This window comes from Cynoglossus semilaevis, chromosome 2, assembly GCF_000523025.1.
Source record: "Cynoglossus semilaevis isolate Cse_v1.0 chromosome 2, Cse_v1.0, whole genome shotgun sequence".
NCBI classification, from domain to species: Eukaryota; Metazoa; Chordata; class Actinopteri; order Pleuronectiformes; family Cynoglossidae; genus Cynoglossus; species Cynoglossus semilaevis.
Window position 1 is genome coordinate 15,179,065 of NC_024308.1, and position 20,119 is coordinate 15,199,183.

General features: G+C 38.3%; 3 protein-coding genes across 5 annotated transcripts in view; 1 reads left to right on the plus strand and 2 right to left on the minus strand.

Moving 5' to 3' along the window:
- lpp (LIM domain containing preferred translocation partner in lipoma) overlaps positions 1-12,615 on the minus strand; it is a 115,270-nt gene extending 102,655 nt beyond the window's left edge. Inside the window, exon 1 of one of the 2 annotated variants that reach the window (XM_025054243.1) lies at positions 12,485-12,615. The gene's annotated coding sequence lies outside the window, so the exon portion shown is untranslated. The remainder of the gene's footprint in view (positions 1-12,484) is intronic. The other variant, XM_017041954.2, reaches the window with a different exon arrangement.
- bcl6aa (BCL6A transcription repressor a) lies at positions 8,223-14,887 on the plus strand. 2 transcript variants are annotated; one of them, XM_025054239.1, is made up of 9 exons: positions 8,223-8,956; positions 10,716-10,887; positions 10,992-11,213; positions 11,295-12,260; positions 12,503-12,678; positions 12,768-12,935; positions 13,032-13,162; positions 13,327-13,464; positions 14,000-14,887. In XM_025054239.1, the coding sequence occupies exons 1-9, from the start codon at positions 8,926-8,928 to the stop codon at positions 14,141-14,143; spliced, it is 2,148 nt and encodes a 715-aa protein (XP_024910007.1). In that variant the 5' UTR covers positions 8,223-8,925; the 3' UTR covers positions 14,144-14,887. The 2 variants fall into 2 exon arrangements, with proteins under 2 accessions (XP_024910007.1, XP_008336830.1); XM_008338608.3 differs by lacking the exon at positions 8,223-8,956 and adding an exon at positions 9,000-10,165.
- A 2,298-nt stretch (positions 14,888-17,185) lies between these two features.
- On the minus strand, positions 17,186-20,108 carry smx5. Its single transcript, XM_008338607.3, has 5 exons — positions 19,968-20,108; positions 19,692-19,759; positions 18,956-18,986; positions 18,566-18,625; positions 17,186-17,573 (listed from the first exon to the last, which is right to left on the minus strand). Exons 1-5 carry the CDS (start codon positions 19,968-19,970, stop codon positions 17,448-17,450), a joined length of 288 nt encoding a protein of 95 aa, XP_008336829.1. The 5' UTR covers positions 19,971-20,108; the 3' UTR covers positions 17,186-17,447.
- Positions 20,109-20,119: the final 11 nt, after the last annotated feature.

A 20,119-nucleotide genomic window follows, 5' to 3' on the forward strand; every position in this document is an offset into this window, starting at 1 on the left:
GAAAGTAATTAGAAGTGCAGCTAAGACCCCTTCGCGTTCCCACGTGGACGCCGGTCTCTGAATTCAAGCGTCAGTGCTGCCAGCTCATCTTCACTCCATCAGACTCCATCATTTCCATACTCCTTCTGGCAGAGACAAGGTGAGACTACTTTCTTCTGTTTCTGGTCACTTTTCCAACATGTTGCAGGGTTTTTTTGTTTTGTTTTTTCACTCATTAACAATGATGCTTGACCCTTAGGTCTTAAAGAGCTAAAACAGTTTATCAAAATTAATCAAAATAAGATAAACAAAGTTGATATTATTCTTAATTGCCGGAATAAAAAATAATAAAAACATATTTGGACTGATTTATAATTCCAATTTGATAATTAGAGATTTTTTAATTATTATTAAAACATGTATCATGCATTAAGGAAGAATATATAAAATAATTAACACAAATAAATTAAAAAATATATTTATTAGTTTAATTTTAAATCTGTAATTTAATTAATTAAACACTGCTTTATTATTATTATTATTATTTGTTGTTGTTGCTTTCAAAACCATTTGTTTACATATTGTTGTCTGATATCCTTTTTGGCCCCGGAGTAAAAATAATGTGAAAAATGTTCCAAAAACAAAACCATTTTCCAACTATTAGCAACTGGATCATTAACACAGAACAACAACAATGGTTAAAAAAAAAAAAAAAGGAACAGCACAAACCCACAGCCGAACACAGTCAGAAACTTTTGTGAACATTGAAGTTGCAGTGACTGATAAGTGGCGACATTTCCATAATCTTTTATGTCGGCACGTTGATCTCCCAGATCATCTGCAATCGGCTGAAACACTTGTTCAGACGTGACATCGACACTCATGCAAATTATCATTAAAGGATGTGCGGCACGCACCGGTGCAGATAAGAAAAACTGACATCTGATAAGGAAATGGGAGAAAAGGAAGTCTAATGTGTGAATAGGTTTTATCTGAAATATGTAAAAAAATAAAATGTTGAAACTAACGTTGGGGGTAAAATAGATAATATATTTAGAATTTTTTTCAGTTCCTAAAACCACTTTCTTTTATTTATTTTTGTCTTTTAAAACCACTTTCTTTTATTTATTTTTGTTTTTTACTTTGTTTTGTTGTTGTTGTTTTTTTAAAGATTTTCTTTGATAACTTACAGGTTAGTGATGTACTGCAAAAAGACTTTTCTTAATACAAACTGTTATTGGAAAGCGCTACTTAACCTTTTTTACCTATCACATGTATGCATGACCTTAAAGGAATATTGCAAAAAAAATTGCAACAAATTTCATTTATTTATGGGTGTGTTCGTACAGTTGTAAAATATATAGATATATATATATAATATAAAGAGACAGGAGAGAGGGTGAGAGAGGGTGAGAGAGGGTGAGAGAGACTGGAAGAAACGCACAGCCCCGTCTCTAATGCACGTTCTAAACAAACAAAGACAGCAGAAAACCGTAAACACGGTGCATAATTACAGGAACGCAATCAAGAATAAATAATTTATTTAAGTAGACTCGTAAACAAAATCTGCAAGAGGCAACGACTACATTTTTAATCAATATGTGCTTTTTCTGTTCACTTTTTTAATGACTCTTATACGCAGAACCGTGTCCGTCCTGACAACCCCACGTCTCCATTTCCACAGCAACTGCTAAAAGTCGGCTAATATTAAAATACACCTGAAGTCGATAAAATATCTCGATTCATCGGATTAGGATCTCACTCTACCAAATCTTAGATTAACCGGATAATCGTTAACAACAAATTGGTAACTGCATTTTTTGTCCGGTGACTGAAAGGTTATCACCAAAATAATGAGTACATAACAATATGGGATGATTTCAATAAACAATTCGTTAAGGATTGCAACTATATGCTTATTCAATTTCAATTCATTTTTTTTTACAGTCCATACATAAAGTCACTATTAACAAAAGTAAATTTGAGTCCGACATGGTCAAACAAAAATGGCTAAGAGCAACAGTGTACTCACTTTAGATAACGTTAGGGCAAAAGCATGACTTCCTCTTCAGCCATACAGGTGATTTGAAATGTGTGTACATTTGACAGCTCGCACCTTTTTACGGTAATTGATATTTGAAAACTTCTAGAGCTGACATTGGTGATGATCTCCGTCAGAGGTGTCAGACTTATTTTCACGTCAGCAATACAGTTCCCCTAGAAGGGCTGGTTGTAACTGTAAGACTGTATAGATGTAACTACTCCATAATTTGTTAATACATGTTTCTGAAATTGATTATTTATTCAAGTAGGCAGCCCTGGTTTTCACCCATACAGGATACTGGATACAGACATAGTGTATTTAAGCTACCGATTTTTTTCATATGTATTTCTTATTCTAGTCCCTTCCAAGACTTAGTTCAACAAAGTACTTTCTGCTTTCCAGGGTAGTATTGTACCCTCTGAGTTGCATCCCTGCCACCTACTGGGCCTGCTTTCCACTTGTCTCTACTCATAGGCATCACGATCCATGGAGAGCTAAGGAGAATCAATGGTCCACGTGGACGAACACGGAACCATATACTCACTGTCACCCGATAAAATGATCGATTATTTTCAATGTTATATTCAATTCCTACTTACTCTGCCTTTATGGTAAAACTGGACCTCACTATAACAAGACATAAAAAGGCAACAAAGGGAGGCTGAGCAAGAAGAACAGGCTGCAGCAGTCAACAGAGAGAACCACAGGAAAAACAAAGGCCCAGACCAATAACAGGCTTAGCAGGTTGTGTCTTGATCTTAATCACAACATTAGCTTGTTCCTAACAATAAAAATGAAAATGTAGCATAAAATGGTTGCAATGTAATGCAATCTCTTTTTTTTCACCTAAACAGTACAGTCACATTAAGAAAGAAATTGAAAAGTGATTGAGTTATTAGAATAATTGGTGGCTGTCATCTTTAGGGTTGGCCAATTTTTTTAGGGCAAGGCTCCCGACAGGCCGTTGGACGCCGTCGGAATGGCTGCTTTTGAAAAAGAGGTTAAGAAAATAAATGAAACTGAGAAGAGTATGCTCGACATTTGAAAGTCATTAAACGCAGACAGCTTCAAAGACATTCCAAATGACTAAGCTAACAAATAAAAACTTTTCACCTGTGCGGCTGAAATGTTGTCGTGCCACTGCAGTAGTGCCTGGTAGGTCGCCAGCAATCAAAATAAACAAAATAAAATTCAAATTAAAAATATACAGTGGAACCTCAGACTCCCTTTTTTCGAACAATTCTTTTCACAAATACAAATTTTTAACCAAAAATTGCCCCCGGTTGTCGTACCATAACTCGGCTTCCGAACAAGCTAACGATATCGGGTGGGCAGCAAATGTCTGATTTTGCAGTAAGAACAACACTATAAGTAAAGAAAGATTATACAAAAGATATGGCTTTACGATAGCAAAGTCGTCGATTTGTACCACGAACAGTACCTCCCTCCAAGCCAAAAAAGTGTGGACACCCCGGATTTACAGCCTCTATTTAAGTTGCCACATGTACTACAGTTATCATATTTACACAAGAATGCGACCCATCACTACATGCCAATTCAAGTCAATTTTATTTTATCTTTTTTTTTTGTAATGGTAAAAAGCACATGTGCCAAAGTCAAGGCCCGAGGTCCAAATGTGGCCCGCCAAGTCATCACCCGCGGGAGCTTAAAAAGTGTATAACCGCCTTTTAATCAAGTCCATGCCCATGAGTTTCTTAACCTGATATGCTATATACTGTTAGTACATGTCATAACATAAGTATCGATCATCGATGCTAGTTCAAACAGCAGCTATATAATGCACTCCGTATGATCCTCTTGGACCAAGAATCAGTTACATTATCCAAAAGGGTTATAGCAAAGAACGCCGATGGGAGTCAATGTTTAAAGATCAGATTCAGAGGTTGAACAGGTTTGCAGTAAGGGCCACATGTAGAGACACACCATTTACACTCACGCTGGCCGAGTGAACCAGTGATCTTCTTGCTGTCATGCAAAAGCAATAAACACTCCTGTTTGGAGTGTGTGGTTACAATTGAGATCGTGCAGGGGAGAATGGAGCGTCCAAAAAAATGACTCAGTAAGAGACACATGGAATAAAAACATCAAAGTCTAAAGTGCAAAAAAGAACCTCACTATGTGTTCTTAAAAATGTTTAATTATTTGGAATAAATAGACTATATATTTAATCTAATATTTATGGCTTTTAACCAACTGACTACTTTTATTTGGTGTTATGTAATGATCATTTTTCCACTTTCATCGGGATTGTCTCGTAATGGTAACAGTTTCCCTCTTGGGGTCAATAAAGTAATTTCTGATTCTGAATCAGCGAAAAAAAATTACGTTTATTTTGTTGTAGCTAACAGTTTACGAAGGAGGCAGTGTTTCAATTTGTAATCCAATTGTTACTTATTTAGGATTTTCGCCTCATTCTTCTTTAAGTATACTCTCTTCATCGACAGTTATATTTAGCCAATCCTCTTAGACTACAACCTTTCCACAGGCAAACCGTTGGACTCAAGCTTTTCCTCAAACCTAGTCCAACCCTGTTATTTTTTTTTCAAGTGGCCGTATATCTTTTGCTGCTTAGAGTCCAAAAAAAAGAAGAAAAAAAAAAAGACGTCGGAAAAGCGCTATCCAGATCAGGCATTTCCACCTTTTAAAGCGCTGTTATTGAACATCGTACCCCTCACATGCATCGTAGGGAGAGAAATCACATTTCAAAAATCCTAATTCCTCCCAGCAGTGAATATAATTTCACACTCAGCGGTAAATGTAGTCAAGATATTAGGTTTAGATAGGTGGGAGCCAGACAACCGCTGCTGTCGTTTTCCTCTGCTGCTGCGAGTTATCCACTTGTCTTTAACCCTGTCAAGTGAGATGAAAGAGGACTTTTAACCCGGTATGTGTAATAGAAGAGGAAACGACTGTGTGTCGGAAAATGACTCGCCTGTTTGCCTGTTATCCCGAAAGACAAGAGGCATATTTCCTCCTAATGTGTTTTCATCCATACACGCACGGAAAATTATTAAACTATTATCTTTTTTTTTTTTATTCAGGTGTCTATGACATTTAATGTTCTTAATGTATATGTGAAAATAGCCTTTTTTAATTAGGATTTTTCATTTATTCCCTTAATAAGTATGTTAAATGTATGAAATTTAGACTAAATTAAAGAGATTTTAAATATTGCACTACAGCTTTGCCACATTTCCACATTCATATCTGATGTCGTCGGTACAGAAACTTTGTCATGGAAAAAAAAAAAAAAAAAAAGTTGACAAAAATGCTTCTGGGATGCATGGAGTTAAAAAAAAGTTAAACTTTAACAATATAAAAAGAAATTCTTGCAAAGAAAGGAACTTAAAAGGTCTCTGTAGCTAAAAGCATTATCTGTTTGGTGTTACAGCTCGGTTGCATCATGCCTCTCAGAACAAAACTCCGCACTCACATCTTTGCTGACAATGAACACTGAAGTTGGCAGAAATTTGCTGTGAAACGAGACAAAAGTGTGCAGTTGGTGAAAAAAAAAAGTGAGGCAACCTCCGCGCCTCAGGCTTTTGTCAGTGGGCATTTCTTTTCAATGACCTGTCATGCACCGAGTGAGAGCAATGATACGGCTTAGATATGTTTCAGCCGGTGTCAGACGTGTGCAAGATTCTCTTTTAATGTGCAGCTGTTACTGGCTTGAATCACTGCCACGGCCACTCGCTCCCATTGTTTCTGAGCCGCTTGATACCCTGACAGAGACGCCGAGTCTTTAATGTCATGACCCGTTGCCATGTTTCACAGTCTGAATGGAAATCCAGGAATAGGCGAACGTACGGTCTACGCAGGGTTCAGATTTGGGCATATCGATCAGCTCCCGTGCCCCCCCCCCACCGCCGACCCTTCCTTGTCCTTTTTAAGTGGGTCAATAATTTATGCTAGGAATAGGTTGAGTAAAAGTTTGCCAAGGATTTGCAGTAATTATCTCATCCTTCTATAGCTGGGCACAGCATGAGGCCTTGGTAAATTACCCATCTCTCTCCCTAACTCCTGGATGGTTTATGGCCGTGCATTATGCATAACTGTGCTGGAGTGCCTTAAACATCCCCCAAGTGGATTGAAATAAAGTTGACGCTGCTCTTTGTTTGCAACTCAAGATAGTCTTTATTTGGCAGTGCTGAATCGGAGATTGCTGTGAAGGCGTGTGTCTTAATTATTTTGGAGACCCTCCACCCCAACTCCCTTCCCCAAAATGGTTTGTGAACACCTGGAGTGTTTTTAGTGGGATGTTGAGCTCCAGATGGGTGGACGCTCTGGCAATCCACAGGGAAATGCTGGTTACATTACAGTGGAGAGTCTTGTCACACCAACGTTAAATTTATAAAAGAGTAGAGAGGAAAAGAGCTGCACTAGATTTCTTTTGGATGCGTGTGCGAAGTCAGGCATTGGCTTAAATGTAATATAAATCACGTTTCGTAAATTGATCTTGTGTGTTGTTTTTTTTTTTTTATAAACGTTAAAAGTGAAGCTGAGTTTGTAGATCTTCCTGAAAATTATCACTTTATTGTTTTAAAGGGAAATATTACTTATGAAGTCTGAATAACAAATATTTAAAATAAAATATATAAATATAGTGAAGATGCCTGGTTAGAATGAGGGGTTTGCTTTGATGTAAGGTTAATAAAAAAAGTCTTTTTTCATGAAAACAACAAAGCTATTTCTCTACATAGTCACGATTTCAGACGTAACACTCCTGTAAGCGGTGTTTCCATCAGAGGAACTCTTGTTAGTAGAATTCCGAGGGAGGTTTTTCCTGTCAGGTCGCAGTCTACTTCCTTTTCTTGGCCAAAGTCTTAAATTAGTTAATTAGTTAAAGTTAATTTTAAATCTTCTTGAAGTTGTAGGAAAAGAAAAAAAACAAACATAGTAGCCGGATGAAAATCTATAAGAAAGCTACAATACAGTTTGGTTAAAAATTTAAATATCACCTGAAAATCTATAAGAAAGCTACAATACATTTTTAAGTTTGGTTAAAAATTTAGATATCACCTGATTTTTAATGTTTTTTTTTTTTGAAAAGTTGAAAAGCTGATCAAATAAACTAACGCAGATCAACGTTTAACAAAACTAGTCAAAGGTGTTGGAGATGCCAGCGAGATGTGTCTTGACATGTTAACATCAGACAACTTTGAAAAATCATACCATCTCTGTTACATTTTTGACTAACACTCACAAACGTGACGTGATTTTTTTTAAATGGAAAAAAAGTCAATTTAAATTAAAATATGAATTTACAGCAGTTTACAGGTTAAATATATTTTTGAACGCAAACACCTAATCAACATCCACATCCAGTACGAGTAACTAATGTTTTTATTTGTATCAAAACATTCTGTAACAACAGTCCACATTCTGTTAACTCATAAAATAACAATGCTGTTGTTTTTATTAGGTGTTATTACAAATGCTATTCCCTGGTGAAAGGAACCAGAAGTTTCAAAGACAAGGAATCAGCACAAAGAGAGTTTCCTGGGTGAGACACGGACACTCAACAGACTGATCCACAACTCCTGAACTGAATGCAGCTTTTAAACACAATCATGCATCTCTTTAACCAACCATCCAAGGCTGACTGAGTAAAAACTAAGTAAACTCAGGTGCGGTCTAAGATAAAAACAGAGTTACACACACATCAGCTCCTCATTGACGCCCAAACGCCTGCAGTTCAATTTTCAGTAAATATAGAGACGCAGAACTAACAGACTTCATAGTAAAAACTTTATCTTTCCTGACATCGACAAAAAATGCAACACTCATTTTTCAAATGCAATTAATACAATTTATTAGTATTACAATAAAATTAACCTAATCTATTAGAATAGTTGTCCAGTGTTTTTTATATATATTTTTTTATTTTTACTAGAAAACAAAAGAAAACACTCAGCTTAGCGAGGGTCCAGTTCACTTACAGGTTCAATAATAACAGTTTTAAACAATTTTAGAGAAAGGATCAAGTTCAACAACACGCCAGGTCTCGACACGACACTAATGTTTATGATGACGCCGGCTGTAATTCAACAAGCTCAACAGGTTCTACAAAGAAGACAGACTGTTCACAATGAGCCGAAACTACCGTATGTTAACGAGCTGACGAATGTAAAGAGCACATTTCAAATCTTCAAGCTGTCACACATTTTAAAAAAACAAATGTAAAGAGCACATTTCAAATCTTCAAACTGTCACACATTTAAAAAAACAAACAAAAAGCAACTATACTAACCTAATCACCTAATAAAGCTTTTCATGTTCAACAAACCCGAGGTCGACTCACTGTAGCTTTCTCCATGTACGAAGTCAGAATACCTGCCAGTCACAGGTATTTAAAATTATTAAAACAAAAATAAAAATAAATGAATATGAATAAGTCTACCAGCTCGGATGCAGTTGTCATTGTCTGCGCCGTTTATCTAGTGTAAGTGTGAAGGAGTGTTTAGTGCGACTACAGCAGACGAACCCATATATCGCTTCAGTCATAGAATATAAATGAGTTCTGAGAATTTCGGGGGCAGGGTTTAAAGAGTGGGTGACGTCGCATACTCGACGTCCTGTGACTGTGGACGCAACCAAAAGATCAAGGGGTGTTCGGTTCGTCGTAAAACATATACTACCTTGTTTTATACGTTTATATAAATGTGTATTTTTGTAAAAACGACACTTAGACAATGAACCAGCTATTAAAACGGCTACGACACCATCACTTTAGAAAACCAGCTTTAAATGAACACGGTTTTTCCCTGAACCGGACACGGTGACACTCCCCCCATGTCAGTGGAAAAATGGTACGGTCCCGGGCTCAAATTCCGAGAATTGAGCTGGTCTGATTCTTAGAACTGGGGTTCTTAGAAGTGGTGATGCAAGAAGTTTCTAGGAAAGCGCTACCAGGTGATTTTTTTAAAAATTCCTTTTTTGTACTTTAATTAATTTGGCGCGAAGTTTTTGCCTGCTTTTTTATTGCTGGTTTTTATAAAAGAGGCCTTTAAAATATCTATTCGTACTGGTGGAGTGCTTGTGAAGCTCTGACTGAGTGTGTGTGAAAGTCAGTGTGTGTGAGCTGTCAGCAGCGGCAGCGGCAGCAGCGGCAGCGCTGCTCTCTTGACAGTTCAGCCTGAGCTCAGCGGCTGAGCTGCTGTTCACGCCGTGTCGTCCTGGAAGCTCCAGGCTTTGACACACTGTGACACAGCCTTGTTGTGACTCTAAAAACGTCGGGGCGATGTACATTACATAGATATGAGGCACGAAGTGAAAGTTCTGGCCTCACTAAAGATGATTGTATGTCCATGTGTCAACACGCTGCGCGCTCGATAAGAGCGGCGGCCGCGCTGTCAGACGCAGCTCGGGCAGCGTGTTAGTCAAGTTCAGGTCGTTCTGCGTAAATGGAGCTCAAAGACGGAGAAAGAAGTCCCTCAGTTCTAGCGGAAACGTTGTTGTTGTTGTTGTTTTTCCTGTGTTCTTGTTTCTTCTGCGGTAAAAGAGAATAGACACTATGCATTAAGTTTCTCCCTCGTTAACTACACCAACCCGTGTGTTTTACTTATAAATGCGCCACATTTACCAGGTTTAGAAAGCGTCAATAAACGTCGTATTTTTGTTCGTATTATGTTTTTCAGGAAATATTCTTTATTATGTTTAATTTAAATGTTGGAAACAACAGATCAAGTCCAGCTGTTAGAAACGTGTGCGCTGTATTTAATAGTTTACCCCCCAAAAAGATTGACTCACGTTGAGTTATTTTGGGTACTTTTTTATTTGTTGCTTTTTACTTGGGTTATTTATCACCTTTCAGTCTGTGGATGTCTGCGTCTCCCGACGACTTTTATTATCGGACGGTCCGGTTACAGACTTTAGTGCTGGTGCAAGGGCAAACGTTTTTTTATATATATAAAAAATGTATTCATGTATTTTGTTGTTGTTGTTTTTGTTTCGTTTGTTTACTCAAAGGGCACGGAGTAAATGCCTTGTGACATGTTGGGGGATAAAAGTGTAAGAAGAATGCTGTTGCTGCTGCCGCTGCTGTTGCAAAGTATTTTTCACTGGAAGCAAATCAGGGAAAAAGTTACTGTGCTACCTTCCCCGCCCAACAGGCTAATGCAGGTTAAAACTGATGTGATACTTTTTTTTCTTATAAAGTTTTATTTATTTTAAAAAAAAGTAATAATAGAGTCCGAGTAAAGATTATTTTTATTAGTGTATGGAGGCGTTCAGAGTTCGTTCTTATTCTCAAATTACGCAATAATCCAATCGGTCTTCAAAATGTAATTGTATAATATTTTTCGTATGTGACAAATTGTTAGAAAGTACCTTGGATGTTATTACATACTCTGGTCGGGTTTTCTGAGTATTATCTTACCTACCAAAAGTAAATAAAGTATTCACGGTTTTACAGGTCAACCCGCCACCACCTATAAAAAGACTTAAAAAGAATTTCAAGATAGCCGCGTAAAGCTCCAAGACATTATTTACTAATAAATGGCGCCATCTAGTGGGTAAGCAACTAAAGTTTTGGTTTGCTGTGGCCTTTGGACACTCGATGGCACCTTTCTGGACCACTTTTTCTTTACAGATCACCTGCCGCACACACGAGACTTATTTACAGCACACCAATTCATGCTTTTGATTTAACAGTCTCTGTTTCTGTTTGCAGAACTCGACAATATGGCTTGTGCAGCAGACAGCTGCATACAGTTTACGCGCCATGCAAGTGATGTTCTGTTCAACCTGAATCGGCTGCGAAGCAGAGACATTCTCACGGACGTCACTATTCTGGTGAACAGGCAGCAGTTCCGTGCACACAAGACAGTGCTCATGGCATGCAGGTGTGTATTTTTTTTAAGATAATTAAAAACAGTGGTCTTTCTTAATGTGATTATTGTTTTCATTCTCTGTGTGATTTAATTTTTTCCCTCTTGCTTTATTGTAGTGGGTTGTTCTACACCATCTTTACTGACTCCCACAAGTGCAACCTTAATGCAATCAGTCTGGATCCAAAGGTAGACCCCGAGGGCTTTGCCATCCTTCTGGAGTTTATGTACACCTCTCGACTTACCCTCAAGGAAAGTCTGATCATTTCTATCATGAACTCGGCCATCTACCTGCAGATGGACCATGTTGTGGACACCTGCCACAGATTCATCAAATCCAGGTCAGTAGAACCATCATAAGGAAATCTTTGTCCGGCTTTCATTCACCCCAGTGTGTTTAAAGTTACCCCTCTCCTTCACAGTGATCCAGCTGCCAAGCTGCCCAGAGATGAATTTTTGGTCAGTCCCTTGGTTTTACCTCAGGATGTCCATGGGTATCGCCCCCATGAAGTTGTTGACAGTTTGCACAGCCGCATACCTCCCTTCAGGGATGGAAGGCCATACAGCTCAAACATCTTCAACAGCATCAGCAACCCCAGCAACTACCCCATCTACGGACAGTTTCCCATGCCGGGATTTACTTTCCCTTTCTGCAAGATCACTGATGCTAAAAACCCTTTCGTTGACTTCTCTAAGAACACCATCCCCCCGAAGCACTGCACTCCACACGACGGTGCCAACCCTATCAAGGCGGAATACACCAGGGCAGTTGGCACAATCTCCTCCAGCATCATTCACTCCACCACCTACGCCTCTAGGGATGTTGGGAGAGACAACGAGTTGAGGAAGGATAGCCACGAGGGGATCGGCCAGTCGATGGGTCTCGGCACGAGAAAGCGCATGTTTCCAATGTTTAATCTGGAGCCCCAGAAAGTTCCAAGGAATGAGCACACTCCTCAAGGTGAGGAAGACCTGATCCATCAGCACTACCCACTGGGAACCTTATCAGCCGGACGCAAGAGCCTCATGAGCAGCCCTCAGAGCCCGTTCAAATCAGACTGCCAGCCTAACTCCCCGACCGAGTCCAGCAGCAGCAAGAATGCTGGCCTCACCCAAACTGCTGGAGTGCAATCTCCACAAGGTACGCAGGACCCTAAAGCACGCAACTGGAAGAAATACAAGTTTATTGTTCTGAATCAAAGCGCCAAGGAAGATGAGGTGGCTCTGAGGGATACTGAGCTCCACTCCCCGCAACGCCACGGTTTGCAACCCTACCTCCACCCCAGTGACTCGGAAAACCTGGACCCACAAACCACGAGCAAGAGCAGTGAACACACTGAAGATCTGCCTGTGCCCCAGGCAAGTCGTCTGAATAATATCATCAACAGGTCAGTGCTCTTCATTTATATTTCCCAATTCATAAATGCATGACTATTTGTTCTAATGCCTAATGCTTAATGTGAATATTGAACTAGTGTGCTAGGAAAAATGTCAAGTTAAATTTAAACAATTTGTTTTTATCCAAAAGTTGACCTCTGGTCCCAACACTTGGCTCAAGGCTCTGTTTCCTATCAATTGAACTGTTAATTAGATAAAAGCAACTTCATCTGACCTGTTCTTGTGTGGTTAGTGCACGCGAGGGGTCACGGAGGAGCAACGACATCCAGCCTCCGCACTACCTGAGCCGCCTCAGTTGCTCATCCTGTGGCTGCCAGTCCCCACAGCACTCGGACGTCTGTCCCTCCAGGTCCAGGCTGGCAGAAGACATGGCAGAACTACATTCAGAATACTCAGACTCTAGCTGTGGTAAGACTATATCATGCAAAATACAATCTATTTTTTTTTTATGGAAAACAATGGGCAACATTTAAAAAAAATATTTTTTCCCTTCACAGAAAATGGTACTTTCTTTTGTCACGAGTGCGACTCTAAGTTTGCTGACGACGACGCGCTAAAACAACACATGCTTCAAGTGCACAGCGACAAGCCATACAAGTGTGACCGCTGCCAGGCAGCTTTCCGTTATAAGGGCAACCTTGCCAGCCACAAGACTGTCCACACAGGTAAGGAGAAAAAAAAATAAAAATGTACTAATTTCAAAGGAATTACGTCAGTTGTTTTGGGAAATATTCATGTTTGTTTGTTTTTTTTTCTTTAAGGAGAGAAGCCGTACCGATGTAATATTTGTGGTGCTCAGTTTAACAGACCAGCCAACCTCAAAACTCACACTCGCATCCACTCAGGAGAGAAGCCATACAAGTGTGAGACGTGTGGAGCTCGTTTTGTACAGTTATTGACCTCTCCTCGCCGGGATGATCTCGTTAAGATTTCTATTCTTATTTCATTATAAAGTACAACTACTTCTTAGTGTTATTCAAGTATATTTTCCTGCAATAATTAATTGAAGAATCAACTAGTTGTTAAAGTTTGGGTTTTTTTTCTTTTTGGTTGCAGGTAGCTCATCTCCGTGCCCATGTGTTGATCCACACGGGTGAGAAGCCATATCCGTGTGAGATTTGCGGAACGCGCTTTCGCCACCTGCAGACGTTGAAGAGCCATCTGCGTATACACACAGGAGAAAAGCCCTACCATGTAGGTCCATTCACTTTGTTCACTGTTTTAAAGTCCTACTGCACTGTCAGATGGATTAACCCCAAATTATCATCACTCCAATAAATACATGCAACTAAGCACCGCATCTTCACCTGATGAATTGCTCACAGCCAATCAGAGCGCAGGTGACTTGTCCTTTAACATTTAAACTACACCCCTGTAAAAAAAAACAACAAAAAATACTCCAATTTCCTACAGTACAACCACAAATCTCGCCATAATTTATCTTGGGCATCTTTGTAAACAACTTTAAACTTTAAATCTCGGGTGAACTGTCCGGGGTGTACACGACCCCTGGCCATGACCTCCTGACCAGTACTCTTTATTTACTCAGTTTTTCTAAAAGTATTTCATGCGTCAAATAATTTCCCAAAAATTGAGGTGACCTTGAGTCTCCACAAAGTGTGCTAAACATCATCTAACATTAAAAGCAAGACAAAAAAACCTGAATATTTTCAACACCAAAGTCATTTCCTCCTACTACATTTGATGTATTCCTTTTTTTTCCCCCCAGTGTGAGAAATGCAATCTGCACTTCCGCCACAAGAGCCAGCTGCGGCTGCATCTACGACAGAAGCACGGCGCCATCACCAACACAAAGATCCAGTACCGCTTGTCCACAGCCGACGTGTCCGTCGATGTGACCAAGTCTTGCTAGGCCAGAAGAAGGGAACAGTTCTAAAGGAAACATTTCTGACCTTGGCAATTATAGACGCTGACCTGTACAATCATCAAAAATGTAGTGCCACACTGTGTTTATTAGATGGGAAAAGAAAAAACAAATTGGCTGTATTTGCCATTCTACACGGGTTTTCTCTATATGTGAACGTGGAGCCAATTATGGCGTCTTAGTCACTTTATATAGATACAATATATATATATATGAATATATATTAATGTAAGTGGGGAATGTTTCGCATAAAAAGCTTTATTTTGACAAAAAAATTAAGATGGAATGTAACCAATATGTTTTTTTGAGAATACAGTATTTTGTATCAGAGAACTTACTTTTCTGAAAGTACTGAACATTTTGATGAACAGGTGGTACTTATATTTTAGGATAACGCAATTTGCGGCTGTGCGACGCTGTACATACGGTACATTTGATTTGGATGTATATACATGTTAAACCAAGTTAAGCTGCCATGTTTGTACAAAATGAAGAGAAAAAAAAAGGTCAGGACAACGCTGTGTGCGAAGGGATTCCAAGACCTTTTCACACCGCTGCTGTCTGTCCTGATGACAATATGCATGAGTTACAAGTTTTTTGTTGTATAAAGAACAGGTGCAACTGCAAAAATATCGTGACATATATTGTATAATTAAATCTGTGGGTTTACTCTGCGGGCAGAGGCAATCGTAACTGTTGAAATTAGTTTTCAAGGTATTGCTTTGTTACGACCAAAAAAAAAAACAAAAAACGTTGCTTCGAAATGCATTTGTATATATGTAGCAAATGTTTCGGGTTTTTTTTATGTTGTGAAGGTTTACAGTTTTGGTCTTTGTTCCTGTTGCTACAGTATTTGTTGTGTTCTCGTACGGTTCTTCTTTGTACATACACTGTGTATTCAATGTGCCTTTCTCGATGGTGACTGAATTCCTCTCCATTCAGCCCAGCTATACTAAGGTACAACTCAAGGACACCATTCGTCCTAATTTCTTGGGTGAGCGTGACGCTGCGTGTGTGCGTGTATATATTTTTAAATGCTCGTCACCAACTACAAACATGCAAATGAATCGTTGTACATCTTCAGGACTTGCATTGGAATATGTTTTGTTTTTTAAAAACTTCATTCAATTTATTGTACAATGTTATAGATGTATGAAAGTAATAATAAAGGTATTGTATTTCTATGTATTAACTCGACAACGCGGCTCCGTGTCTCTATGTTAGGGGTCATTCCCAAATTTTGGCCCAGTATTGCTGGACATCTTTAGAGCTGGAAGGGATTTTGAATAATTTAGAAAGAGATAAATTAAAGCGATAAAAAACGACTTCCATTCCCAGCTTTCTAAAGTTTTCTAAACTTATAGACTTTCGTCCTACTACTTGGTCTCCAGGAGACCTAGATTTGGGCTGAAAGGAAGTAAATTTAACACCACGGTTAGTCAGCACTTGTTGAAGCACTCCAATTAAATTAGCTAACAATAGAGAATGTATTAGCAAATCAATATAATAGAAACATGTGCAGCCTTATCTTATTATTGCTGTAGCCCTATTGTACAAAAATGTAATGTTACAGTTTAGGGGATTACAGAATATAATGAAGATTGGTATATTTTATATAATAATAATAACAATAATAATATGCAGTCCTAGTAAGATGATCTTAAACAAACTTTTTAATTAACTTAATATTAAATTAAAATTTTACAAATACCAATAAATCCTCTGAGCAGGAGATGCTTAAGGTTAAAATAGTGAAAACTATTCCTAAAAGAAATAAATATGCACTAAAAGTTTGAATAACTAAACATATAACAATGCAAAATGTAATAAACACACGTTCCAATCATTGGGTACTGAAGTGGCGCCCATTAAAGCAGCATTTCTTGTGGAAATCGCTGGACATACTGTATTTTTCTAGTGGCGGTCATTGTCTGTGTATGTATATGAGAATTGCAATGTTACTCGTTGCTGCCACGTAGCGGTTATAGAGCTCCTTGGCAATCACACGACGAGCAATTTAACCAGCAAAACGGAAAATTTAGTGATAAATAAAGACACGACGTCGTGCTGTTCATGTTCTTTTGCGCGTTTTGGTTATACAGTATATCTATTCAACAGAAACTGTGACGTAAACCGACAGCGTTAGCCTTGCTAAGATAATTGAGTTTGTTAGCTCTCATTAGCATCAAGGCTCTTAATGGATTTAGCCATAAACCATTAGGCAGTCCTCTGTGGGGGAAACGAGGGGAAATGAGAGTAGAAGAACGAACATATACTAATGTACAAATGGTAATTAAGTCTAAATTCTTATAATACAGAAACTGACAGCTGCTTGACACCACAGCTCCTTCGTTTTTAAAAAACTGTTCAATTATAATTACAGATGTCATGTACTGTACTCGTTTCTAACTAGCATCAAGGTAGACATTAAAGCTGCTTTTGTCTATTTATCACTGCTGTCAGCAAGAAGAAATTGTTAAAGGCATTTGACAGCCTGGACATGTCTGTCTGTTTATTTATCCATCTCTCGTCCCTTAAAACAGGGATTATCCACAGTTTTTTGGCCTCTGAGATAGTATTCAAATGACCAGGCTAAAGTGATGTACCAATATTGAAAACTTTAGATTTACTCATATACACTGAACCTACTTCACATATACTTCATATATATCTCCATCAAAACTGACTACTTATCTCTGGCTCCTACCAAAGTAGCAAGAAACTCGGGTGCCATGACAGATGACCTTTCCAGAACATGTTACCCAACCCAACAGGCCAGTCAGTTCCTGGTACAGACCATGGTTATCTCCCGCCTCGACTACTGCAACGCCCTTCTAACAGGCCCTTCGAATGCTATGAAATTAGATTTTTTTTTGGTATTAAATATAAAAATGTATAATATAAATATATAATATAAAATGAAGCACCTTGGGAGATGAGTACATAAAAATAACTTAATTTGTCTTTAAAAAAAAAAAAAAAAAAAAAAAAGATTTTCATGTTGTAGACAATAAAAGGTGAAATCAAACATTACCGGTCCTCCTGTTGTTCAATTTATTTTCAAAAGAAAATGGTACACTGCTCTTAGTAATTACAATTAATTACAATTACTGCGAATGGGGACAACAAACAGTACTGCTTAAATACAAAAAACTGCACCAAGTCTAGGAAGTACAATTACCTGGGAAAAAACAGAAACAAGACAACAACAAAAAAGCCCCCGACAAACTAGTCATGACCATACAACTCTAACCCAAAGTCCCACCCTGGATGTTGCCCCATGCTGCAGCTGTCACTGTTTCTGCTGCATTGCTTCTTTACGTGCAGCATCCTGAAGTAGTTGTGTGTCCACTTCATCTGCGGGGAGCTGAACGTACCGCACCACTGATCCACGGATGAAGCAGTTTTTCACAGACAGCTGCAGCCAAAATGGAGACACATCAGAACAGAGCTTTGGACAGAGTGTATTTGTGAGGCACCTTCTTACTGTTTTACTGCAAACAGTTACAAAAACGGACATTTAAGGAAACTTCTCGCCAAGTCTGAACTCACATGCTGTACATCAGTACCTGAGTCACACACCGACGCTAACACGGTGCTATCATCCTAATCTATGACATAAAAACATCAGGAGAGTCTCACTAATGCCTGGGAGCCATAATGAAGGGCAAAAAGTTGCCACAAATGTAAACAAAGTTGCCGTCAACGTAGAGCGTCGAGCTTTAACGCCGTATGTCGGAATGATCGAACAAGACTTTTTTTATTTAATTTATAGGAGATGGCAACGTGACCGCGAAACGCTGAAAAGTCACACAAATGATATAAAATAGATTATGAAACTGCTAATCTGTCAGGGCCTCAGGATGTCATTTAATAGCAAGGTGTTTCTAAGAAGAGCCGGGTGGCTACACCAACCTTTGAAACCCTGAACTGAGAAATAAAGAGACTCCATCCTTTACAGAGCATGTCTAAAAGGTTTGTTATTAAGAGTTCTATAATCTTTGATGAAAAATATATAAATAAAGTAATTAAAAAAAAGAAATCACACACACAGTATGAAGGCGTAAATAGGCACCAGCCACAGGAAGTAATTACATTTTCACATTTCTCTCTACTCTAACACATTAGGAATCATCTTGACACGTCAGTGTTGGTTGGTTATGTAGAGACTGAGTAAACAAAAACTGCCTATCTAGGTTTGATGCCACTACGAAAAATATTTGTTTTATTTAACTAGATACTTGAGATGTAATCATTTAAAAATCTTCAATTACTTACTTTACAATGTTAATGTTAAAATTTGTCAAGAAGAACAAAAGTGGGTTTTTTTTTTTTTTTATACCCGGACTTTGGGACCCCATCTAAAACGGTCTGAGACATGTCAAAAAAGAGAGAGAAAAAAAAACTCACCATGTGCGGATATTTCTCTGGGTCTGTGACACTGATGTCTGTCAGCTTGATGTTTAGGTACTGAAGCACAACATAAACAACCAAGAATGTTAGAAAATCAATTAATTAATTAAAAATGGACATTGATTCAAACTGAATTAGCTTAAATTTATGTTACATTAAAGCAGGGGTGCCCAAACTGTTCCACGAAGGGCCGCTGTGGCTGCAGGTGTTTGTTCCAATCAAGCAGTAGCACACCTGAGTTGACAGGTTTAATCAACTGGTCTCAGTCTTCAGACAGCTGATTGGTCAAACTATGTGCTCTTGATTGGTTGGAACAAAAAGCTGCAGCCACACGGGCCTTTGAGGAATAGTTTGGGCATGCCTGCATTGAAAACAAATGATTTTCACCTGGTCAACAGAGTGAAGTGTTCCACAGATACTGAAAAAAAGAATAATTGTTAATGGAATAAACTCACATTTACCAATAACACAAACAACAACCCCCCCCCCCATCAAAACACTGATGTAATTCTGATAAAACAATAGCTTGTAATTAACACAATAACAACCTTCAGCAAAAACATAAAGGAGTTTATGTATAGTGTATAAAATAACAGAATTGCCTTAGTATGTTAGGATTAATGCTATAACACCTTTAATATTATTTTTTCAATTTCTTTTGTGCTACTCTGCTTTCAATTTGTAACAAACTTTCTACTGAATATTAAGTTACTGATTTCCAACTCTTTTTAAAAACAAATTAATTGTATTTTATGCTGTATTTACTAGAAATAAAGCCACGACAATATTCCCTATTACACGGAATTTCGAGTGCCAAATTGCCCAATTGTGTGCAATACTACCACGCTGCTTGAATCCAACCATAAATAAAAAATAAAAATAAATTTAACAAAGTACTTTTCTTAACCCAATTAGTGCTCTGTAGTTCAAATGTTTGTCACAAAGTGAATTAACCTATATTCTCTATCTACTATTTTATAAATATGATATATTACTGATTGGTAATGTTTAGGGACGCTAATGAAACTACCGGACAACGAGATACACGCTGCATGTGACAACTTAATAAGTTAAAATAAAGGAAACCGATATCTACAGATATCCGTCATAATGCTAGACCTACCTGAGGTCATTTTTGAGCTCCACCACCACGTCCTTGCCGACTAGTGATTTGAAAAACGAGTAGAAAAGCTGAAAACAAACAACGTATTTACAACGTTACCGTTAGCATCAATCAGATGTCCATTCAACACTGTTACAACAGAATCCAGTACGTTAGCACCGACGGACCTAACACAGTAAATACGTCAGTGTATCTCAAACAGTTAAAACACAGTATTACGCACAGAATGTATGTAAAATGCAATTACACATTTCATTTATTCAGTATATTCGTTACCATTTTTCCTCGCGCTTTTCTTGTGGATGATGTCTCGTATTGATTATGTCACCACTTCGTTGTATTTCTGCGACAGGCAAGCAGCACAAACCAACGAGCTCCACACGGGGGAGCAAAAGATGCGTATAATAATAATAAGTTTGCGGGTGTGA